Source organism: Clarias gariepinus, chromosome 17, assembly GCF_024256425.1.
Source record: "Clarias gariepinus isolate MV-2021 ecotype Netherlands chromosome 17, CGAR_prim_01v2, whole genome shotgun sequence".
Lineage (NCBI taxonomy): Eukaryota > Metazoa > Chordata > Actinopteri > Siluriformes > Clariidae > Clarias > Clarias gariepinus.
The window spans coordinates 18,229,858-18,256,712 of NC_071116.1; the positions used below are offsets into that span (position 1 = coordinate 18,229,858).

Below are 26,855 nucleotides of genomic sequence, written 5' to 3' on the forward strand. Positions count from 1 at the left end.
TAAACTGCATGACTTTGGACTGTGGGAGGAAACCCACCAAACATGAGGAGAACATGCAAACTCCATGCACACAGACCCAAGGTAGGGATCTTTGATCGATCCCGCACCCTGGGGGTGTAAGGCGACAATGCTAACCACTAAGCCACCTTGCTGCCTACCACCAGGTTTATATATGTATATAAAAAAAACTAATTGCTGTTATTTTTTATTTTTTTTATACAAAATTGTATGATTATTTTAGTCATGTTTAACTGAAATAAACTGTACTTATAGTTGATAGGTAAACTGGCTTTACTAACGTCCCCCTAAGTGTGTATAAGTGGTTGTGTGATTTGTCATGGACTAATATCCCATTCTGGGTGTATTCACACTGTACTCAATTAGGATCCAGATCCACCTCAAACCTGACCAGAGTAAAGTAGTTTTTTCTCTTATGCTTGTCTCAACCTAATTGTTAAAGCGAAATTCCTGTCCCAGAAACATATAAGGTGAAAATATGCCATTAATAGAATGGCAATTTAAAAATTGTATCATGTACAATTAATGGTAAATGTACATTAAATGTAGTCTTAAGACTTATGTCTGGCCATTTATCTGTATAAATAAAAGTTTTGTCTGCACATTGGTCAGAACTCATCCCTTTCATAAATTAGAGGACCCGAAACCTGTCTCAGAAAAAATTCTGTCTGTATATGTGTTTAGTCAGATTTTGTCACAGCATAATGCAAAACTGGCTGGACTGAATTTTATGAAACTTCGGCCTTTGTTAGGTATTTGCCTGAAATTGGACTTGGAATAAATGTAATCAAATTGTTGAGTAGAAGTGATGTTATGAGCCAGATTATGTCACACCATCTAGCACTTTTTTTTGGACAAAATGGCTATACACATTACCCAAAAGAGCCAGTCAACATGATAGTTTACCGTATATAGACAGAGTATGCAGAAGACATAGAAATGACTGTAATGCGCTTACAAGCCGTGAAAATCCTGTTAATTTACGCGCTGAGTGAGGCATTCAATCTTACAAAATTTTATTTCCTTTTGTTAATAAGTTGGGCAGAGAATTCTACAGTACAAAAAGATAGACAGATATGTATGTGGGTTTCAGTCCAAAATAATAATATCACTGATTACATTAAAGGTGATCAGTTTTTTTTTCTTTTTTCTGGTTAACGGCGGGTACTTTAAATATAATAGTTAGGGTTTTAATAGAAGAAAAAACCCTGAATATTCCTTTATTGACATAATTAAACTGGACAGAAACCTTATAGACGTACAGCCCTTCACTGTGCACGAGCAGAAGAGCATAGTGGATTCCTGTTGTGGCTTCATTTGATGGACTGCGAGACTTGGCAGCCAGCGTCAGATTTTGCAAAGATATCCGCTGTGTTCTGTCATAATACTGTCGAAGGCCCATCTGTTCTGAAGAAAGTCACATATACAACATGTCTCTGGTGTAGATTTAGGTTTCAGAGCCCTTGACTGGTTTATGACGATCTTTAATTTAGGTAAGAGTGCAAAGGGACAAAAATCAAGCACAAGGACAAAGAGGACAGGATCACATCCGTCAGGTGGAGTCGCCATGCCTTACGTTTGGGTGGGGGAGGTCTCAGAGGCTCAAAAAGAAAGCGTCGAGGCCTAACGATTTGTATGTGTAGACTGTATATTTTCTCAAATCTTGACAAAGGGCTGGCCTTAGCCCACTCTAGTGGATGAGTGTCCGGCTGTGTTTAGTATTTAATAACTTGCACCACCCTGAGACATTTTACATGCAAGAGAAAGAAAAAGCGAGGGAGAGAGAGGAAGAGGTGGGGGAAGGGCAAGGCAATTTGCCTTTGTCCCGGTGAATGTGTGCTTGAAGAGATTTTAATATTAAACAGTATATTGGTTTCTTCATGGAGGGGCAAGTAGAGAGGTCATGGTTTGAAAATAGATAGATAGATAGATAGATAGATAGATAGATAGATAGACAGACATGTACTTTATTGACTCCCAAGGGCAAATGAAAGTCAAGCATATTCACATACACACATGCACACACAAAAATTAAGTGTATTATTAATACTGTGAAACCTTATAGTGCAGGTCAAATTACTGATGTTTAGCGAAAGTTGCAGATTTGTTTCCATGTGTGTGTGTGTGTGTGTTTTGGGTTTTTCATCATCTCAGTATGTGAGGAGATAGTGGGCGGTGAGCAGAGCTGGAAAAACGCTATTATAAACAAAGATGACTGTGTGCAGAAAGGTGAGGTGTGTGTGTGTGTGTGTGTGTGTGTTCACGTGCTATGTGCTATGTGCTTCTCAGGATGATGTGTGTAGCGGTAGAGTGGTGTCAGAAGCAGTGGCAGCAACATTCCTATTGTCTGGAAGTGTAATTGTGTGTGTGTGCGTGTGTGTACTGTTTTTTTGTTTTTTTTTCCACTGTGCACAGGTTACACAAAGACTACCAGACTATATCCACTGTTAAATGTTAACTGTTTCATGTGTGTAAAATGTATTCACTTGCCTTATTGTATAGTAAACTTTAAAAGCAAATTCACATTACAGTAATTTTTGTTAGCATTGGAAGTCGGTTAATAGATTTGAGCAGTTCAAAATCTGCTCCATGTGATGTTTTTTTTTTTCTTTCATTCATTTGAATGTCCCTTTTATCTCTGGTAAGTTCTATCTGTATGTCCAAACAGATAAAGTATTAATAGGAACATGTCCCAATTTTCAGCATTCATTCATTCCAAACTTATGATAATGACTGATTTCCAAATCTGGTTAAAAGTAGCTACCAGGCTTATCCAGGCTACTTTAGTCAAGTTGCATAAAATATCGTGTACTGAAGATAATCTGCGACAACTTGTTATCAATTAATGTGCATCATAAATTGGACTAAAATATTAATAATTATTACTTTTTTGATGCTCCTAGTGAAGCAAAGCTTTCTAGATATATCTTCATGTCATGTTCATGCTTTTATCTCAGAGTAGTGGATAGTATTATACTGTACTTATATAAATGCTGTCTAACAAGCTCAACTTTCTATCTTTAATATTATTAATCCATTTTAATGCATTTTCATAAAAAGATTTGATTTTGTTTACCAACTTGCTTCTACATTGCTATATATACTGTATTAATCTATGGAGTCTAAATTGCAGTGTTCTTTTGTCTAAAAGAGTTCATGTGTTAAACAGTGTGAGCAAAAACCTTTTTTTTATCATTATTTTTATTTTTATTCTAATGTTCCTACACTGGGGCAATCAGCTCATTTGTATCTTCGTATTATGCTGCCTACTGAGTCTTTGTTGATCTTCCCTAAATCTTATTAGGGGGTCACACAGCAATAAGGTCTCACTGTTTGCGCTGTTTCCTTCACACCAGCATGGCCTTTCTGATAAACGAATTACTGATTATCTGCTTGATAAATGGATGTACATGCGACATAATGAGGATGGATTTGGTGATGAAGAGCTCACAGGGCTCAGCACAGGGATCATGCACAAATCTTGTTATAGAGATCAGCAGCACTTTCCCAGCTGTGGCAGTATGGTGGTGCTTCCGCTGCACTGGGAGCCCCAAATCTACACAACAGATTAACAGATGCTGTGTGCTTTTTCACTTCTTTCTGACATAATGGGCATCAAATTTGCTTGAGGAAATTTGAAATGGCAAGATGGGGCTTATAAGTTGAACCTATAATAAATTACGTTTATGCCTAATTGACCTGTATTGGACAAGATATTGAAATTCTCCTTAAAGCGGCATGGTGGTGTAGTGGTTAGCACAATCTCCAGGGTCTGGGATAGATTCCCGTCTATGTGCATAGATGGGAATTGTGCATGCGCATTGTGCATGGAGTTTGCATGTTCTTCCTGTGCTTGGTGGGTTTCCTCCGGGTACTCTGGTTTTCAAAGACATGCTGATTAGGCTAATTGGCGTTTCCAAATTGCCTGTAGTGTGTAAATGTGTGTGTGTTTGACCTGTGATGGATAGGCACCCTGATGAGGGTGTATGGCGCCACGTGCCCTATGTCTCCTCGTAGGCTCCAGGTCACGCACAACCCTGAATACAGGATGGTATAGACAATAAGTGAGTGAGTGAGAATTTTCTTTTCTTCATCTTTGCATATTTATTTCTTATTTTTAAACTTGAACCGTGAAATCATTCCCTGAAATCACTGTACTATGTAAAAGCACCACAGTCATATGAAGATTTCCTCACCAGCTTGTAAAGACCACCATGTAACCACACAGATGAGAGAAAACTGTCCACTGTAGGTGGGCGCTCATAATTAACCATTAAAAACATATTACATTACCTGTGTGTGGGAGTAAATTGGGCTTTTCAGTTCGCCCACACCATAATGTACATCCTCCATTTTTAAGTGTCTCAGGCACATTCATGTTCCTGGGTTTCAGAGGTCACGGAGTGTCTGTGAGCAGAGAGGGATTTAGCGGGTTTTTTTGGGTTTTTTTTTTTCAAATCAATGAGTCGTGCATCTGCACTGCAGCTGCTGAGGCTGCGCTTTCATCAGCTCTGATAAGTCTCTTTGTCTCCCTCATGCCTGTCCTTAACACTCTGATCTACCCTTCATTTGTGATCCAGTAGACATAAGTGCACTATTCCAGTGTGTTTTGGTTTGAGGTACCGCAAAGCAATTAAACCAGATAATATTAGAAGCTCTCACTAATTGGAAATGAAAACAGGTTAGAAAGGATTGAGGCAAGGGTGGATAGTAATTGGGGGTGGATATTGGTTTTGGAGTGTGTGTGTGTGTGTGTGTGTGTGTCTGTGGAGGTGTCTTTGCTGTGCAGTGGAGCAGGACATTGAGCTGAAGTGGTGTGTGTCAGCGTGTGTCTGTGCAATAAGAATTCTGTCAGTTTTAGCATGTAAAGCTGGAAACATTTTAAAAAACATTTAAATAATTTTAATGTTTTTAAGTGCTTTGCTTTACTTATTGGATTAAAATGTTATATAGGTTCTTATCAAAAAGTGTGTATAATCAGATTAGAGCTTAAAATAAGTATATGTACATTTTTCCATTCATCAGTTTGACCTTTGGTAAATCTAAATGATGAAACTCACATCAAAGCATTTGCAAAATCAATAATAATAATAATAATAATAATAATAATAATAATGTTATGTGTAGTCATTTGTTGCGGAACTGCCACATGACCTTGAACACAAGCATTTCTTTTTTTTATTCAAAATGATCTTTCTCCAGCATGCAGTATTCCTATCATTGGTAATTGCGGTATAATCTCAGGATCTCTGGTTACAAAAGGTTTATAGCATGGCATACAATAGGGAGACACAGTGGCACAGTCGTAAGTACTGTTTGGTTGAGAGTTCGAGTCCCGCGTTCAGGTGTGCATGAAGTATGCATGTGCTCTTGTGTTTACCTCCTACAGTCCAAAGACATGCAGATTATGCTTATTGGCATTTCCAATTGCCTCCAGCTTGTGAGTGAACGTGTGCTTGTATCTGGATTGGCACACCTTCCAGGGTGTATCCTGCCTAGTGTTCAAGACACTGCCAAGTCTCTCACGACCTTATAAAGGATAAGCAGTATAGAGAGTGAGTAGGATCAGAATATATTCTGTAATATAATATATTAATTAGATAATATAATTAATATAATATATATTTTTTTGTTTCATTTTATTTTGTGGTTTTGTTTTATTTTTTTCTCCTTTCCTTTCTTAAAATTGTAATACATTATTCTCAAAATGGTAAGCATTAAGTCAAGTGTAAATTTTTTTGCTGGTCAATACACCAGCTATCCATTTGGCATGGAATACTGACCCAATTCTCTGTGATGCTGAATATCACACACACTGTACAGTAACCACACTGTTCATATAACACCTGTTAAATTGTATAAATAGAATAAAGAATGGATTCATCTGTCTTTATTCTGTGATTCTGTTGTATTTGAACTATATATAGTATGTTAAAATGTTGTAACGTGAATTATCACTTGCCACATGATTTCATTTCAGGCTTTGAGACAGGAACTGGAATTTTACCAATATTAGGTTTAGGTGTTTGATTAAAGGTTTTTGAGGAGACCAGGTATTGGGGGGATAGTGTTTAATGAGATGATACAGTACTAGAGCAATGGGTAATCTGTTATAATGATATTTTAGTGAATGTCAATCATGTGCAGGCAATGTGTACAAGGAAAAGCTACAGGATTTGGACAGTCATCCTTCTTCTGTCCTATTGTTCAAACTTCTCTTCCAATCTCCCCATCTTCTTCCAGCTCTCCTTCCAGTCAACACAACTTTCATGCTTTGTGACTTAAAAAAAACTAGGGTTTACACCAATTTCATTATTCAGTTTTTGGTCATATGATTAAAAGTATTAGCTCAGTGACAAGTGGCTCTTCTATTCCATGAAACTCACCCTTCCTCTCTATCAGATGGAAATGTTAAAAGCTATAGTACTTGTATCAGAGTGAAAAATATTATAATAACAAAAAAAGAATGATGTAGTGTGGTCACATTATGTAAGCATTATGAAAAGTACTATAGTAGTAGTATATTAGAGCCTGAACACCTTAACAAGGATATCCTCTTATCCACTTTCCCAGTGGAAGTAGAACCTGAGGCAGACCCGGGACTCTCACAGTAGGCTTATGAACATCTGGGCACCCCATGAGGAAGTAGAATCTGTGACTAAGAATAGAAAAGTCTTTCTTATCCTGTTGCTACCACAGATGGTACAGGAAATGTAGAATAAATGAAAGAACAAGAAAATCATTTAAACCGTATCTATATAATTCATATAAAATTCATTTTATCCATCCATCTAAGAACCTCTGTAGTCAAACTAGGAACATGGAGGCCAGTGGTGACCATTGTATTATTCCCATTTTTACGTCCGTGGTAGGGCAAATTGGGAACGCCATTCAGCCTAATCTGCATGTCTTTATACTGTGGGTGGAAACTGGAGTACCTGGGGGAAACCCATCATGGGGAGAACATGCAAACAAAGCAGGTATCGAACCCTGGAGGTGCAAGCCGACCACTAAGCCTCTGTGCTGCCAAAATTCTCTAGACTCTTCTTTGACTTTACGATGTACATCACTTTTTCACAAATGTCCTAAAATGCCCATTTTGGACCAAATTCTCTCAGTGAAGAAAATAAGTTTTGTAGCCTCCATCATTCTTTCAGACATCATTCTCAGTGAGATTATTATTCTGTACCAGTGGGTAGCTAGAAGCATGAAGATCAAATAGATAACTAGTTTTATTTGTACATTTCCAGAACCCCTTAAGCAAAAGACATACTGTAACACCCACTTTTACTTCTCAGCTAACAAGGTAAATATAAATATAAAGTAATTAGAGCCTAACAGAAAAGGCGACAATAGCCAAATTCTTCGGGGAGCCTGTCTAGACATTTGTGCATGCCTTTAAGAATGTGGCTTCCTGACATTTGAAAGAAACAGACCAGAGAACAAACCAGCACCAACAACATCCCCAACATTACACCCACTGTTGGTTAACAGAGAAGGATTTTCTCAATCAGAGAGAAGCTGAAAACTGTCCAGCCTCCACCTTCTCCAAGCTATAATTTTGAACTTTAAGTAAAAGCTCCCCAGCACCTTTTCAGACCTCCTGTTGTCATAGCAACAAAACCCAAAAGACATTTCCCCAGGAATCATTTTCATAATAACAGTATTTCAAGTCTCAAAGTATGCCCTCATTTTATATTACCCCGCCGTCTGCATTATAAAGCTACACAATACTACTAAATGAGAACGAAAGATTATGCCACTGGATGTAGGTACCTTGTGTAACATGACTGATTCGAGTGTAATCACTTTGGTAATATGCACCAGGATGATGGATCACTAATGTTGAAATGCTGTTCCGTATTGTAATACAGAGATAATGTGATGAAAAACAAGCTGTTTTCTTCCTCACCACACACCCACAGATTTCTTTCATATCACCAATCTTTTATTTTTAAGGTCCAATCACATTGATGCGTATACATATGCATGTACATAGTGGACAAATGTGAGGTCACTCTGTATGTTATGTTGGTCGTAGAGGAGGAGGAATAATGCTACGTATGCTAAGTTACTGAGCCTTTTTCACAGACTGACCCGTTCACTTATTCACGCTTATTCACGTGTATCTGCATATGCTGCTATTAGCCAGATGGCCCAGATGACACTCGGCGCAAAAAATTCCTTTCTATCGGCATGCAGAACGCAAATATTTACTGTCCTCTGCTAGAAGGGTGCCAATTATCTGTCACATACAAATCCCAACCACAGTGTTTGGTTGTGAACAATGAATAAACAAGACTAAAATAAGTGTTGATTACTGTCATCCAGACACAGTTAATTGCAGACTTGGAGTGAACATTGCTTGAATTGTTGGTAGACTCGCAACAATAACATGGATTAAATATATATTGTTGATTAAAATAAAATGTAAGGATAATATAATGTGCAGAATAGCATTTTCTGCATTGGATATGACATGGCCTGTATTATACTCTGCTATACTGTAGCAGGGACATTTGGATCATACAATCTGCTGCTTATGAGGTGCCAACATGCATAGGCTTGCATCAGTGGCTTGGCCCTATTTGAATAACACTTGAGCACTTGAATTAGTGGTATAGCACTCATTACTAAAGGCAGATAGCTTGCTTCAAGCTTATGCAGACAAAAACTACAAACTGAAAATCATCCTGATTGCAAACCAATGTTTTAATCCATTTCATTTTCTGTGTTTTAGTGCAACAGCATTGCAAAAAAAGTTTAATTTGTTTTGAATAATTAAATTAGCTCATGACTATGTCAAGTGTATTTTATTTAATTGTTTGTTTAAACATGCTTAAAGTGACCATAATTATTATTTTCACCCTTGATATTTACCCTCTTTACAGCACGGGTTGAGTGAAAACGAATCCCTACTCTGAATTCACTATTGCACAGTGCACTTTCTATGAATAAGGGAAAAACACACCAGAGTTATGTTGTTAGAGGAAAACAATTAACAACAATCTGGTATGAAACAGCTGTACATAAGGCTGTTGTCTTGAAGTGTTTTATTCCTTTTATAACACAGCAGTTAGCGACAGCTTGAATCGTAGGTATTAAAGAACACAGTAAATTGGAAACAGCACATGAGGCAGGAATACACCATCATACACCATTATTCTCACACACTCACACACAAACAGACACACACACACACAGAAACATTGACACACATACATATACATACAAAAACACACACACACGCACACACACACACACACACACACACACACACACACACACACACACACACGTGTGTGTACATCAAAGCTAAAGATCAATCTAACATAAAGATACAGCAAAAGGTCAGGCTAGTAGATTAGGACATGCAGGATTTGTTGCTTTTTGCTTCTAAAATAACCTTTATAAAGCATCCTATAGGGATCGAAGCATGAGGACTGAACTTATGATAGTTGTAAAACCAAGAAAAAACGCATTTGTTACAACACTGAATTATTATTACTAGTTTTAACAAACAGTGACATACAATCTGACAAAGACATACTGTGTAAAACTATTTGTTATGGAGACCAAATGTCAATTTGCTGGAACGGCAAAAATTATTTAATTATTAAGTTTCTTCAGAATGCCTGCTTTCCTTTAAAATCTTTGACAAAAATTAGAAAAAAAATAATTATGATACCTTCAGAACACATCAGCACTTATTACCATTTAGAATAATTGTACAATTCAGCACTCTCTTAAATGTACTGGCTTTTATGTATTTTACTAGTTTATTATAATTTTTTGACTTTCTTGTCAAACAATAGGTTTTATTATAATGTATGTGTGTGTTGCCTGGTTATATGTAACTGGATATACAAGGTGGGTGAAAAGTAACTAGGCATTAAAAACGTTTAATAAAGTCCATATTTCTTATACAAATATATTGAAACAGATTGTACATGTACTTTAGTACATAGAAAAATCTTTAAACTTTAACGTAGGCACCGGTGGCATCAACCAGTTTCCTCAAATGGCAGGGCATGGAATGCACACTCTGTTAAAGGAAGTCGTTTGGGATTATGCTGAGAAACTCCTGAATCCGTGCCTCTGTGAGGGTTTGCTGTACACTGCCTCCTTTGCGTAGACCCATGATAAAAAAAAAAACACATGGCGTGAGATCTGGACTTCTTGGAGACCTGAAAAATGCTGATCTAACCACGCACGCACAGTAACAGAAAAATAGGGTGCTGCTCCAGTGATGCAACATGTTGTATAGCCATTAAATATTGCCTAGTTAATTTCCACCCACCCTGTATTATACAGGATAATGTCAGCAGTAAACTGAAGTACTAATGGACTGTAAATGTTGAGATATATTTCCAGGTACAGGCTACTGTACATCGTTGCGATATGCTGCATATCTTTAATACCTACTGTACCATTTCTGCAGATTCCTCTTTTTAAAATATACCTATATTCTGTTATCATATTCATATTCAATATTTACTGGTTCTCGATACTGTAAGTACAGCATGCACTGAGTACACTGAGACCACATCACTCTGCTATTGTGTTTCACTCCTTTGTGTCCCTGCCCCAAACTGCCCTTGGTAATGACTGACAAGCGTACACAGAGTCTAAGACAGGAAAATGTGTCTCTTCAATTAGCATCAGTTTCGGTTTATTAAGGTTGTGTGTAGTAGAGTAGCTTAGCTGCTCTTCCCATTTCCACACATAGCTTGCTCTGTGGTTAAGTGATGGCAGAAATATGGAGATGAACGCGGAGGCTCATCAATAATGCCAGGCTCTCATGCTTTCACTTAATTAGCACCATATCCTTGAACTCATTGCATTGATTGGGTAATGGGAGAAATGCCTACTATTTATTTCCTAATGTAATTAAGTGGGGGCTAGTCAACATGGGAATTGGCCAGATGCTCCTAAACCAGAGAAGATACTGACTGCTTATCGAGGCTATATCAGTATACTATAAAATTTAACCTGCATCTCATTTTCAATTTTACTACTCCTCGCAGGCAACTCAATTACACAAATCCATAGGGAAATTACCCTTATAAGAAAGATTGGACAGCAGATGATTTATTTCCTCAGATAAAAAAGACACCGCAGCACATGGTTATGTTTGGGTTGAGTAAAAATGGAAGAAAACTTGTGAGTGTGTGTGACTGAAAGAGCTATAAATGAAACGTGTTAAGAGGAAAATGTGAAGGCTTAAAGACGAGTTCAGGCAGCACTCCACACCTCAGCTCCATGAGGTCTCTGTTGCTAACTTTAGGCTAAGGTTAATTAGCTCCATCGAGGGCCAGAGAGTGCCTGCCACTGCAGAAACAAGTTTATAAAGCTGGCCATGTCTCTAAAGCAACCTCACGCTCCTCCTCATATCCTGTCTCATCACTGGACTTCTCCATGGTCTTCTTATTCCCCCCATATCACCATGATTAGCCCTGGCACCTGACATGAGAGAAAGCGAACAATGAAATGTCATGTGACAGGGAAGCAATTTATAGACATCTAGATATAGCAAGAGATTATAGCTATTGCTCCTGATTGGACATGGTAGGTAAATGTGTGGTTCAGTGACTTATAACACACTCTGTTTTGTGTGATGAATACTGATCATGGTAGCATATTTTACTGACTATTGATTTTCATATCGACATTGTGGATTTATTACTAGAGTAAGTACCCATCGTTGATGGGAAAAGAGTTTGTAGAAATAGTTGAAAGGTTAAAGCTAAAAATAAGCTGATCAGCTTTAATTTAATGAGTGACATTATTATTTCAGGTTGAAGCCCACATGTCCGCCTGCAATAAAGATGAACAAATTATTTTCACAAAATTTTGTTTGGTGTACATTATATGGTATTGGTTACGACTGGATGAGTGGCTAAATATTTGTAAAATTAATTAATTAATACATTTTGTAAAATTTAACTAGTTTACTATTTAATAAATCTTAACAAATTTAAATAGTTTTGAATCTACTGTGATTTCATCTTAAGGAAAGAGAGGATATAGAAAAGTCTATGTTTATGCCTTGTTTATGCCAAGTTTTTTCATCATCAGACAAATACCCTTCTTGTTCGGTAATCAGGGTGTGAGGCAGAGGTGAGAAATCAAAAAAGTAGATCGGATAAAGATGAAGTTTTGTCTTAAAACGACTCTAGCACATTAACATTTACTTATACCATTATGTAATACAGTGAAACCTTGGATTGCGAGTAAGTAGTGGTTTACAAGTATTCCCAAGAAGAGCAAAGATTTTTAATAAATTTTGTTTTGAAGAGCAAGCCAGTCTTGGTTTACGAGTGCCGAATATCATGTATTATGCATGCGGTTCTTGTTTTGACGCCGAGCGTCACCCGATCACAACTGAGCCAACAGTTTTTCTCTTTCTTGCTGCAGAATTGTGGGTAATCATCTCCCCTGCTGGGTCTTAGTGCTCGTCTCTTACTGGCATAATCAACATTTGTGCACGCATGTACTGTTTATTATAACACTATGACCACGTATGTGTGTAAAACATATTTTATTTTGTGTTTGTAAGCATGTGTACAGCGTGGGTGTACTGTTTCTTATAACACACGTGTGTGCACGCGTGTAAAGCAAAAGAAAGTCTTATTAGAAGGTTAAAATCCATTTTCTCTCTCCCTCTCTGTTTCAGTCTGTTATGTGTGTGACACCGTGCTGGGTCTCACACACACACACACACACACACACACACACACACATACTCTCTCTCGCGCGAGAAACACGCTTTCTTCTTGGGACTAGAGGGGCTTTAATTTGGTTTACAAGTGTTTTGGAATACGAGCCCACCCCCGGAATGAATTATGCTCGTAATCCAGGGTTCCACTGTATATTTATTTTAGCTTTTCTAATTAATATCTATTGGTGCAGGTATTTGTTTACCTTGAGCAAGTAGCTTTTAAGTAGCTTATTTTAAAGTAGATTATTAAATTCTTTTTTGTTGATGTTGAGCTTTTACTCAACATTTGATTGCACAGATTTGACTTTAGAAAAATACCTAAATACTGCAAAAGTTTCATCAGACTCTGTCCAGCCAGTTTTGTGTGATGCTGTGACAAAATCTGGCTGGACAGACATACAATCTTCCTCCAATGTATGAAACATTTAGATATCATTGAAAGAGTGAGTTTTGACCAATGCACAGAGAAAATCTTTCTTTTATTTATATAGATAACATGAAATATTCTCTATGAAATGATTTTAAAAGTCTACCGTGGCTAAAATTTACCATAATTAGATAAAGACCGCTGGCCTTGTGACAAACATGCATATTTCAAATATATTTTAATGCAAATAAAAATCCAATGAAAGATCAATTTAAATTGATTTTGTGTTTAAAATGTAAATAATATTTTTTTATTTTAATTACTGTTCCTGCAGTAATTGCAGAACAATTTTTACAATCTTTTTAATTGCTATTTTAATTATAATACATTATTTAATTCAACCAAACATGTTTATAGAAAATTACAAAATAACATTCTAAAACAATCTACATGTAAATATATTTTAACAGAGGTTAGAACGATCTGTTTTTCAGATATTTTCTCATAATCTACTAATTGATAAATAAAATTACATCCTATTTTGAGGGAAATAAAGTCTATAAAATTTCTTCGTCCATCTTTTGGTACCAAAGGACTGTACTGACTGACAGAGCACATGCTTTGCTGCTTCTCCTTGTCTGGTCTGTTCCTTTTTTTGTGTGTCATCATAATTTTCCATTTATTTTTTTTTCCAGTTCTTAAATGTTTTTTTATTGTTCTCTCTTTTTGTTTTGTCCTACTGTCTACTCTGTATCTTTTTCCTATTATCTCTGTGCAATTCTAATTTCTCAACCATCTCTTCTCTGCCTGTTCTGCTTCCCTTTTTAGCCAAGGTGAAAACAAAGTATGAGAGGTGATAAAGATGGCGTAATTGTAAGATGAAAAGCGGGAATAGCTGAGAATATTGACGTAATTACAAGCTGTGCAGATGTGTTTTGTACTCAGCAGGAAGCCGGCAGAGCACAAGCTCGCAGCAATTTCAGGACGGCCCTTTTGGGATGTGTTTTTCAGCTTGTTTAATTGTTGTTGGATTTTCTCTGCAATGATTCTTTTATATTTCGGATGCATTCCATACAGTTAACGAGTCCTTACTAAATGAATGAATCTTGTGAACAATGTTATGTATTTCCAGTTTGTGAGTAATTTTGAGTTGGTTCCAAATTAATCTCTACTTTGTGTACATTCATAAGAATAGCATATTCCACAAGGCAATCATATCTAATCAATAACTATACTACTGTAGGTTCATAGTCGTAGCCACTGGTATCAGAAGTGCTAATATTACAAGGATAACGCACGGACACAGTTTGCATTGTTGATGTCCAATGTGTTCTGAATGGAGAAATTTTGTCCAGTTGGTAAAGTACCATTAATCGACATTTCCTGCAAAGGGATCAGGAAGCACTGAGTACACTTTAAAATGAAATGGAACAAAGCATTAGGCTGCAGTGGGAAGGTGGAGTTTGAGGACGAGCTACAGGTGTAATGATTAGCATAGCACACCTGAGCCCTGTTTTTCAAGATATAAGTCCCATCTTTCTTTGTTCCCATTTCTCCTTGAGCATTGAGCTGAGCATGTGCATAAGTGGCCATGAGCAGAGCAAAGCTTAAAGGGCCAAAGCAATCTGGAAAGCTTGTTTGATTAATTAATCAAATTATGATCACTTATATAGTAAGTTTTAGATATATAATAGTTATATATTATAATTGTTAGTTTCATGCATACACAACTCATTTCTAGTCTTCAATTAGGTTGTCTATGAAGTATAGTCCTCAAGATCCTGGTGGTTTAGTAGTTAAAGTTCTGGCCTATTGATTAGAAAGTCATTAGTTGAATTCACTGAGCTGGCAAGCGTTCTTGAATTCTTATCCCTCTCTTCTTGTGGTGATGTCTGGCTGACCATGCACTCTGATCTCAGCCTGCTAACAAGCTGGAATTTTTAAGTAACCTTCTCACTAGGCTTTACTGTCTATAGATAACTAAAGTGCCTCTTGTTCTTTCAAAGGCAGGTGGGAAAAGGATTGTCTACGTTTTTATTCCTCAAGCCATTTTCCTTGCAGGGGGTTTAAAATAACAAACTATTCCTTTAACTTTAACAGAGCGAGAGTATGTCACTGGGAAGATGTTTCTCCCTGTTATCTTTTTCCTGGCATGTCTGCTGTGTCCTAAGTTAGCAGCAGGTATCCAAAGACACAAACACCACCTGCTCATTTTCAAGCTTCACTCAGTTCAACATACACTAAGAATTGGCTTGACAAATGGCTTGTATTGTCTGACACACAGATCTGCTACTATTAAATGCATGGAAATGAAAAAAGGCGGGGGGGGGGGGGGGTGTCTGAAAATTATTTTAGTTTCAGCACTGGTCAAATTGTTATAAAATAAATGCTAGCATATTTTGTGGATGGTTTAGCTAAGTGCGAAGATTGTATTTATTAAAACCTTTTTATGTAGTACCATAATGCCAGGAAGCGAACTTCTGTTACGCATATATTGAATTATTACGTTATACTATAATCTAAATTGCTAGCAGGGACGGAGTGAAAGAATTTGCAGACATAAAAAAATAGGGCAGTAACAAGCATAGTTTAGCATATTTTTCATGACCTATTTCTATTCCATCATGACTGATACATGCACAGTGTCATTTTTAAGGAAGCCAGCTGTGTTATGACAAACTAATCATATCCCTGTCAGACTACTTATCTGAGACATGGTGATACAGTATGCTTTTAGATGGAAGAAGAACATGACCTAAAGTCTGGAAAACTTAAACTTTGCATAAGCCGGTTAGGGTTTACAGTGTGTATTATCAGTGTAGGCGGCACGGTGGCTTAGTGGTTAGCATAGTCGCCTTGCACCTCCAGAGTCTGGGTTCAAATATTTGTGTCGGGGTCCGTGTACATGGGGTTTGCATGTTTTCCCCATACTTGGTGGGTTTCTTTCGGGTACTCCGGTTTCCTTCCATCTGCTTATCCCACAGCCCGAAAAACATGCAGATTAGGCTAATTGGTGTTCCCAAAATTTCCATGTGAATGTTGACCAGAGGTCCTACTACAGAGTTTCCTAGATGGATTATCAGTATTATGTTCCTCATGACACTTAAAAAAAAATTTGCAGTTAAATGTGAATACTGTCTGTGTACTGTATTAAAAAACTGTGGAACACTTTCATTTAAAAGCTTCCTTTTGGATACTTTGGATAGTTTGTGTACCTGGCTTTCTATATGGGTTCTACTTGGAATCTGTTTTAGGCAGGCACCCTAATATAATTTATAAAAATATAATTTAATATAAAAATAGCCAAATAAAGTTTGTCATTGTCATTGAAGCCCTGATGAAAAAGGAAGAGAAAACACATGAAGGATTTTTATAACACATGTTCCTTAGGAGAGAATAAGAATAATCACGAATGACTCTATACCACATCAAACAACATACTTCATACAGTACATACCTTGACATAGAACTGTTGTGTCTGTATGTGTAATCTTTCCACTTTTCACATACTGTAGTAGGACGGAATGTTGATTTATTTGTGCTTCTTTGTTGCCAGGATTGTTGTCTAGCTTATGGTTCTTCTTATTGATAGTGCTGTAAGTCTCCTATATTCCTTCTCTACTTTCAATTTGCACGAGTGTGCAACTTAGCACCAGATGCATCTTTCTTATTGTACTATGCTACTAATATAAACAAATAACCCTCTGAAAGTGGAAATTGATTCACCATTCATAGATTGATTCATAGATGGATTCATAGATTGGTGTTTCTATATGGTTCCAAACACGTTCAACAAATGACTCTATATATAAAAAATATATCAGCTTCTTGTACTGCTTATCCTGTGTAGGGTCACAGGGAGCCTGGGGCCTGTTTCATTCTGTTTTGCACAATGCACATATTAAGAATTTGTAGGTAAAGATCAAGCAAACTAAATAGTAAAGCTTGATATTTTCTGCTATTGATACATGCAGTGAATATGTTTAGATAGAAGCTGTGTAGCGGAAATGAATGGTGATTTTATATATCAATTTATGATATTATATAGTAATGTATTTGTTCTCTCCCCCCCCCCCCTCTTTCCCTCCTTTGTGCATGATTAGGCTTGATGGTTGATGATGTTTCTATCTAATTCTGGAAATGTAATGAAAATAGTGCTTAAAGCACTATGTCCAGCTGAGAAATGAAGAGGACATCAAAAGATGAAAATGATAAGATTTAAAAACTTCACTTCATGAATGAACAGAAAAGCCCAGAGGGGAGTGAAGCCTTTAATGGATCCCATAGTAGTGGGAAGCTGTTGAGAGATCCTTGGACTTGTACAACATGAGTAAGGAAGAGAACATAAGGGGCCCCAATGACAGTATGCACAAAGAAATAAAGAACAACAACAAGCAGCCTTTCCTCTATCCTGATGGAGATGCCAATGCTAACCAAATCCCCATGGAAGAAAGCCACACTGAGAGAGGCAGTTTAATACCTCCCCTGTTGTCACACAGCAGCACTCAGGAAAGGATTATTATTTGGGGCACACATGCCCACAGTGAGGACCCAGAGCTGGAAGAGTTTGAATTATTAGAGTGTCAGGAAATGGAAGCTTTTGTAACAGAGCGAGAAGTGAGAGGTCACAATACAAGCATAGAGGGTAAAAAGAAAATCTTTTGTCAGAGACAGTCTACCCTCTCATGTTTAGACCCTGCCAGTGACTTAAGCAAGACAGACCAAAATGCCAACCACAGTGAGGATATAGATGCAGATCAAAGCACTCAGCCTCTGGACCTTAGGACATCTGCCTCTAGGTCTGGAGAACAGAGGAGTCTGAGAGAGACACGTAGTAACTCAGAGAACAATGTCTTTGTCCCCACCTTCTCAGCAGTGGGCAACCTCAGTGGAAGCTTGGCCAGTGCTCTTGACAGTGCAGGACATACACAGTGTCCTTCTTCCCTACCCAGTAAGCCTACCTCAGAGAAGTGCCAGTTCCAGCAGCCAGCCACAAATAAGTCCCTTATCCTTTTTACACAAAGCAAAGACCAACTCAGAAAAAGGGATCAGAATCATAGTCCTACTCTACTGCCTCAGGAACCAAGACATGAGCGTAGATCAAGCATTGAAAATGGCAACAGTCTGACTGATAGGCAATGCTGGAGTACAAACAGAGGCTACAACAGAGAAGAGAATGTCCTGTCTGCTAAATTCCAGAGCAATTTTGAAAGAGTCCCACCTTCCTGCAGGCAGCTTGTACGTCCACTCTCTCCAGGAATGGAGCCAAAGCTAACCTCAGGACATCCTGCTTATAAAGACACCCCTCAAGGAGAGAGATCTTCTCCCTCTTCAGACCTAAAAGGTTTTAAAAACAGCAGTCATCAGCCAGACCTAAAGGACCCAGTGCAAATTAATAATAATGCACCATCTCTTAGCTCAGGCTTGGGGATGCAATCCAGCCAGACTTTTACCAAGGTAGGCTCTATCCTAAGAAGGCAAGGTTCAGCTGAGAATGCTGGTCCCCTGGACAAGAAGAGTCATTTGAGCCGCAGAACCTACAGCAGCCCTACCAGGCCTTCAACCCCCCCATCCCCAAAGAGTACAGGGTCTCCTCAGAGACGTCCCCCCATCTCTCCTGGGAGAAGCCGAGTACCTTCTCGAGGCCCGCAGCTGGGTTATGGTGCTTCTCAAGGGTATGGCTTTGGCCTGAGACCTCCAGTCAAAACCACCATCAACACAAATGTTCAAACTCCTGTACCACAACAAAGCTCTAATGTAACTTCTTCTCCACCAAAGTGCCCCCCAAAGCCGAAAAGTGTTCGCCCTAAAATCATCACCTATATACGCAAAAGCCCACAGATTAAGCCCCAGGCCACTGATAGCCCATATGAAGTCTCGTCACTACCCACTAAACTCTCAAACTCCACCAGTTCTCCAAATGCCAAAACACCAGCAGTAGAGTCAGCGGGAGCTCCAGTGCTGAGTGCCTCTAACCTATTATATGAAAAGTATAGACAGGAGCTTCAGAAAGTCAGAAATATATCACCTGATTCAATGGTGTCTGGGACAAAACCATCCAGCCAAACCATGCCTCACAAAGCTGTAGGGAGGACAAACAACTTCTGTGGCTCTCTGGGCAACAAATTTTTGTCTGCAGCGGTAAGATACAATCTTGTTAATTAGTTCAAAAGCTAATAAGATGAAATTATATATGAACGTTAAATGATATACAATATCTAAGAATTTATATGTTTGCTTATACATATTGTATTTATATTAGCATAATATATACTGTATTGCCTTCAGTATTTTTTTCCACATTTTGTTACATATGTTTATCATATCTGCATTATTATGTATAAAATAATTCACTATTTCCAAACATATATAAAAAAAAAAAGAATGAATAAATAACATTACACAAGAATACTTACATGTCTGTATAGAAAGCAACATATTACATGACAGACCAGCTCCTGGGTTTTGCTTGAAAATAGAAAGGAGCAAGTGTGACACAGTTATCAGAAGAACCCATATTCTTCAGCATGGTCAGTAAAAATTAATAGCAATTTTTTTTTACAGTAATCTGCAAAAGTCTTGCACATCCCAAAAAATAAAGAAGATGCCTTTAAAAATGTTTCTGCATGTAAGAAACCTCTATAAAGAGCTCTAAATGAAATAAACACAGTCACTATTTAATGTAAAAACTCTTTACTTAAAAGTAATCAGTAGTGTTAGATACAGATTTGTGTAGTTTTATAAGATAGCTGGGAGGTTTTAATGATTGTGCTGGAGAATATGCCAGAGTTCTTTTGGTAACTTTGTCATATTTCCACATTTTTATGTCATACAAATCCCAGAAACCTACTTTTCCCTTGCGTCTGAAAACTGGCTCATGCGAATATTCTTCTGTTACTTTGTAATGGAATTCTGGATTTTCCTTCAGGATTAATAAGGTATCTAGTTACAGTATGTTTGGAATAATAATGCAAGTAACAATTTTAATCAAGGTCACCTTGAGAAAATGAACAGAGATATCAAGCATTGGCTGCTGCCAATGACAGCAGTGGCAACCAGAAATAAATCTACTTTAACAGGGTAGACATTAAGCAAGTGCTTGACTCTAAGGAGTACTTGAGTGTTTATGATGTCTATAAAATGGCCTTTAGAAAAAGCCAGTTAAGCCCTGTCTTATGTATTAAATGAAATGCTTGACAGTTTATTATGTGCATTATTTTTTATCAGGATAACCTACCATGTAAGTTATTACTAGTAATTATTATAGCCCATTTGTTGCTAAGTATAATTTGTTACCCACTTTTACCACATTTATCAATGAAATAGCCATGATCAAAAATGTTGGGATGGTCATTTTTTTTTCATAGCAGCAGGGATGCTGAAATGGTAGTGGTATGGTAGTCTGTGTAATGCTGAAATTATGGGGAGCTAACATCTACCTCATATTGGATATTACCTCCCAATGGTTTTTGACACATATTTTTTTTTGAGAATAATTGAAAATGATGGATGTCTTTTCAGAAAACTGCATTATAATGATGGATTTTATTTATCTTATGCAATATTTAAGATTGCCTCTGGTGCCAAGGATCTATCAGAGTCCCAGACAGTATCTCAAGATACAGGAGGTTTTTTACAGCCTTCTCGAACCCTGAGACCCCAGCTTGGCGTTGGTGCCGTCAGCAAGTCCCCATCTGCTGCTGCTAAGAGCAGGATCTTCACAGCACAGAAGTCACCTCTAGCTCTCAGTCAACCAGTTCAAGCAGTGACTCCATCAGTGACTGCACAAACCACCTCAATAGTAACCCCATCCCCTCAAAGCCCACCAGAGACGTCAGGTAAGGCTAGTTTAATCTTACTACAATGTACTGAACATAAATGAGACTGCAAGTAATCTAATGGTACTGTAGGGGAATTAATTGGACATGCATGACATGGATGGGTCTGACGTGGAGATGTGGAAAAGTGGATGTGAAAAGGTTAAAGCTACAGAGCAGGAGACTTTTTATTAACTATACACTGGCTCATTATTGGGTTGCCAGGGAAGAAAATCTTCCTTGACAGGATGTTTCCCATAAACAAATTTAGCTGAATTCTTTAAGGGATTGTAGCTGGCGATGGATTTGTGGTTGCTACTCTGCCATCCTTAGCACTTCTGAAGTTTCTAGAATATTTAAGAGGGGGAATTATTTTGCACGCCTAGGTGCTAATTAGACACATGCACACAACCCCATCATTTCAAATGAACATTTTCACATCATGGATACATTAGGTTCATACTCTGTATATAAATGCTTATGCATTCTACAATGGCAGTTCAACGGTGAGGTGTTCATTTAAAGGATGTAGAACTTCTTATGTTTTATATAGTATATAATAGGCACAAGATGTGTCATAAGGAAAGGAATCAGAATATACCACAAAGTTTCGGGATATACAGTAGGATTTTGGAGTTTTGCCCTCTCGTTAAAAAAAAAAAAGAAGCTGCAAGCTAGTTGTGTATGTAAAATCATTTTGTAATGTGGGTTGAGGTTGAATGCCTCTATTCGGTATCAAGCAGATTAACCTCACAGCTTAGAATACACACATTAAAAAAGAATCCTAGGGTGTTTATCAAGCTGAATACTGTACCAAATGAAAAAGCAAAATCTCTCAACAAGAGCGTGTTCTTACAGTAGGTTCCTCTAACTAAATCTTAGAAGCATCATACTGTAATGTAACTGTGCTCATTCCAGAAATCCTCCAATATCCTGCACATCCTTACACATCTTACAAAAAGTCGAAATGCATAAGAAGAAAAGAAAAGAGCAAATCACTATGAATTATTTGTTTGCTTAGACAGGAAAGCAGAGGGTTAGAAATGAGTGTTTATGAAACATTGGTTTCCTTGCTAGTCTGGAGAGAGAGAAAGAGAGAGAGAGAGAGAGAGAGAGAGAGAGAGAGAGATTGGGTTGGGTAAGGGAAGAAGCTGGAACACATTTATCTTTAATGATCACAACTTTTCCTCCGAGGAGAAAACTGACTGCAGTTTCATTAAAAATCCTCATGTTGGTGTCTGAATTTATGTGTAAGTGTTTGCACGTGCAAGCACCACATATACAGTACACATATTCAGTGTCCAGATGTTTTTTTCCCCTAAACCGATGGGATCAGTGACAAGAATTGAAAGGGATAGTGAGAAAGGGTGATGATTTGTGCTCCTCTTGAGGCGCTCATTTAGAATGCATTATGCAGCACTCCAGGAGCAGGGCTTCTGGGACGGAGACCAGCGACAATTTATTTTCAGGAGTCAGAAGGGGATCATACTTGGAGTTGTGGAGTTGCCCCACATCACTGGCCTAATGCAGGGCCAGTCTGTTCCTCCCCTCCTCCACTGCTTATGAATATGGTGCATGTTTGTATGTAAAGATATTATTTTGTACATGAGAGGTTCTTTTGCTGCTGCTGAAAAAGAAAATAATTCATTGATTATACACAAAATGTTACAGGCTTGTTTCTAGCTGATTTAGCACTAATGATCCTAAAGACAGCAGATAATGAATGTCTGGAATGGTCTTTGGACTTTCATTAAAATCTTAGTGTATGCCTGTTGCCTTGATGCATAGCAGGATGTTATACAGTGGTGCAGTGAATGCTACTTTAACATGTAATTATTTAACATAATAATTATTTATTTTAATAATGTCATTTAAAAAGTCATTAAAAAAAAAAAAGCGCCGGACAAACAAGTGTCTATGTACTGTAGGCTCGCAAATTTTTTACATTTTGGATTTTATTAAATCATCCTTAGGGCGCAATACTGTGCTCCCCGAACCCTTCCACTTTTGTTCTTAGAAAATCAATATTGTTTTAAAAAAAATTTGCTCATGTGATTGGAGCATTCTCAACGAGACCATTATTAACGGTCAGCAGATTGTTAGTTAATGTATTGAATAGTGATTGACCTGGAAGCCAGCTAAATATGAAAGAAAATTCTGTAATTTCTTTGCTAAAATACCCCTTCGCAAGGCGATCGGACGAAGAAAGAAAAATTAGTTAAATAGCTTGGACCTGATCTTCTAATTAAGCAGCAGTCAAGCAGAGCTTTTCCAGCATTTCATCTGGCTATTTACAGGCGATTATTATTAAAAGTTTAATTTAAATTTTGATTGCGCCCCCCCCAAAAAAAAATTTGCACCAGCAACCACTGATGTCATAGGAGGATGTAACAGAACTCATAGAACAGTGACAAGTTGAAAGCTAACTATAGCAAAATACTGTACTGTATGGGGAATAGGAGAAAAAAACATTATTACATCAATTATTACACATGTTGAAGACAGTTTCTGTATATGTAAGCTTGATATTTGCACAAGTTTGTAGATGGTTAGAGGATCTACATTGTATTATCTGACGTGGATAACAGATGATATCACACAGGATGCTGTAGAATTCTGTTGGCACAATCTCATACAGTGTGACAAGTGATAATAATAAATGACAATAGGAATTGCAGCAATGCAGTGGGATATGGGCTTTAGCCAAGTGTTGAGTGGCTCCTCGTACTGAAGGGACTTAATTTGGTGTTTTGCTTGACGGCTGCTGTTATGTTCCCAATACCAGACCCTGAGCACATAATTTATGCTCCATGTACTGTACTGTATGTTGAAAACCAGTTCTTGACAATGTTATATTTAACACCCTTTAAAGCAAGCCCGAGCTAGAGCACGCCTGTACAGCCTTCACTTGGGAAATAGCTCGAAGAAATATTCAAGATGTCATAAAGTGTTAAAAAAATTGCTGGCAATTCAATAATTTGTGCTGGACTAAGCAGTTGAAGTGATGCAGACCAGGACTTTTTTTGCCTTATGAGCTGTTAGAGAGATCGGCTGTATGCAGGATGTTGTATGCAAAATGAATTTGCATTGTAACAAACATGGAAGATGGAATGATAAAATAAAACTTTTTATAGAGAAAGAAAAAAATTAAACACAAGACCAATATGTTTGCTGTACATAATGAAGACATTAATGAAATGTAAACAAGATTGATAAACTAGGAGTTGGAGCCAATTAATGCATTCAACATACAGTATACATGAACACATTTATTCTTACAGTATATTTGCCTTAGTTTTCTTGAATATTTTTTATTTATTTTCTTAGACCAGTGGAAGGCACCATCAGCAGGACTGGCTGTTAAATCCCTTTTGCCCAAACCAGCTCCATCAGGCCTGCGCCCTCCCGGGTACTCTCGCATCCCCGCTGCACGCCTTGCTGCCTTTGGCTTTGTCCGCAGCTCCAGTGTGTCTTCTGGATCCAGCAACCATTCCAGTGACAGCACACGAAGTGATCCGTCCAGACCAACAAATCGTAAGTTTCTTAGGAATAAATTATTGTCGATTATTTACTGAATTTCCTATTCTCAAAGGCTTATGATTTATTATTGACAGTTTTTGAACAGAAATCAAACATCTAGAGTTAATAGGTTCTATGCTTGACCTCAGCCTCGTTTTTTTAACCACTTAAGTTAAGAGGGATTCCCATAGGACCATTGACCAGCTGATGTTTGGGTGGTAGGTCATGCTCAGAACACCAGCAACATGGACATGGTGATTGCTTTGTGGTTTGGCTTTTAAACACTTTTGGCTACTTGTTTGGACTCATTTAATCACCGTGCACATAACTGCTTAGAGACTATAGCTCATTTTTTTCCTCATGTATAATTTGTGTCAGTCTCTGTCCCAAGAACTGTTCTTGGCTGGATATTTTTAGTTGACAGACTGTTCTGTGGCATCGGGGTGTTTTAAAATCAACTGACACTGCAGTGCTCAAAATGATCTACTGCACAAATAATATCTGAACTGCAATGGTTATTTTAGCTTGTTACTTGAAATCATAGAAATGGTAGAGGGTAGCTGTTAGGTCTAGGCTATAAATATAAATAAAATACTGTAATGGAAGGCTTTAAAGTAGATTTTTGTCCCTGATTAACACTTGTCTGTTAAAAAAAAAAGGGTGCTTGCGCCACGTTATAAATGAAACCTAGGTAAGTGGTTAGATAGTCTTCCCCTAGTTACAGCTGACGTCAGTGTATCCCAGAGAGTCTTATACAAATAAGTCATGGGAGGAATTACATCATTATCATTTGCCTCTCAGGGCGAGGAACCCCTTAGCTATCACAATTGAGTAGGAAGAGGGGGGAATGAAAAATGAGAGTGGAAGAAAAGGATTATTGTGAGAAATCCCTCTGTTAGGTGTGAGAGACCAGAATAAGGAAAGAAACCAGTGTGGGATTCATTTTAACAGCTTTTCTTTTCTAATATGGTAGGTTGAACTTGAGAATGCAAACACAGTGTAACTAAAGATCACCCCAAATCAGCAGAAACATAATTCTGCCATATCACATTTTATAGCTCATACATTTTTCATGTGGTTCTCCCCTTCAATATAAATCTCTTGCATCTGTTATCTAATCTCCTTAGCAAGAAGAATTAGAAATGTCACATTTTCCCCATAGTCACATGGATCATGTGTGTATCGAACATTGTGTGGTATTTGACTGTAGTGGTTTCAACTTTGGCTGCATTGCTTAAGGCCAAATGAATCATTCTCCTGACTGCATGTTAAGAGCAATTATAAGCTCTAGATGCTAATTATGTTGATTGGCTTCTAGCTAGGAAAAAAAGGAACACTCTTTAATTGATATGTCGTGCCAGCAGACTGCACCAGTGAAGTGCAATTAGATCGCATAATGTCATTTATGAGACCATAACACCACGCAAGCACTATGTAATCACCAAGGATTCTGACGCATATTTGACTTATGAGTATGTTTTATATCTGGCATCACTGAATGGCGGACCCCGGTCCAGATCCGGCCCGAGTGACCTTGAGGCTTTTCTGATAAAAGATAATAATAAATATACCAGAAATCTAACGTTTTTTCTCATAAGCTGGGTGTAGCTTTACACGTCACTCAACAGAGCTAAACAGTGCAATAGTTTACTGTGTATAGAAAGAGAATTATAAATGAAAGTGTGACACGGCATGGCTTACTCCAAAAAAAGGGAAAGTAGACTATGAAAACGGAAACTTCAAAGATGAATGGACAAATCAATGTACAGTACAGTGAAACTTCGGATTGTGAGTAACGCGGTTTGCGAGTGTTCCACAAGTTGAACAAAGATTTTTAATTAATTTTGACTTGGAAAACGAAGTCTTGGTTTACAAGTACCAAATATCATGTATCACACATGTGCTTCTTGTTTTGACGCAAAGCGTCACGTGATCCCAAATGAGCCAACAGTTTTTTGTCGGTAATCGTCTCCCCTGCTGGGTCTTAGTGCGCGACTCTCACTGGTATAATCAACATCCGTGCACACGTGTGCTGTTTACTATAACACTGTCACCACGTGTGTGTGTGTGTAAAACATCTTTTATTTTGTGTCTGTATGCGTGGGTGTGCAGCGCACATGTAAAGCGAAAGCAAGTCTCATTAGTTAAAGTTAAAGATTTATCCGTATCAGCCTGCTTTTCGTGTCTGTGTGCGCACATGTCATTGGACAACGTGCCACACACACAAACACACACACACACACACACACACACACACACACACAAACACAGACCCCTCCTACTTTCGCCTTTACAGACACACACACACTCTCTATGCTCTACATAGAAACACTGCTCTATCTCGATTCTTTTCAAAGGTAAAGTGCAGGTTTATTTGTTTTATTTTTACTTTATAGCAATGATTCCGTTAGTG

At 37.8% G+C, this 26,855-nt stretch overlaps 1 protein-coding gene across 1 annotated transcript in view; it reads left to right on the top strand.

Annotated features, from left to right (window-relative positions):
- The first annotated feature begins 17,364 nt into the window (after positions 1–17,364).
- Positions 17,365–26,855, top strand: part of mtus2a (microtubule associated tumor suppressor candidate 2a) — a 37,537-nt gene continuing 28,046 nt past the window's right edge. The window contains exons 1-3 of the mRNA XM_053475969.1: positions 17,365–19,247; positions 20,677–20,944; positions 24,251–24,457. Coding sequence (XP_053331944.1) covers positions 17,433–19,247; positions 20,677–20,944; positions 24,251–24,457 — 2,290 coding nt within the window. The 5' untranslated portion in view covers positions 17,365–17,432. The remainder of the gene's footprint in view (positions 19,248–20,676; positions 20,945–24,250; positions 24,458–26,855) is intronic.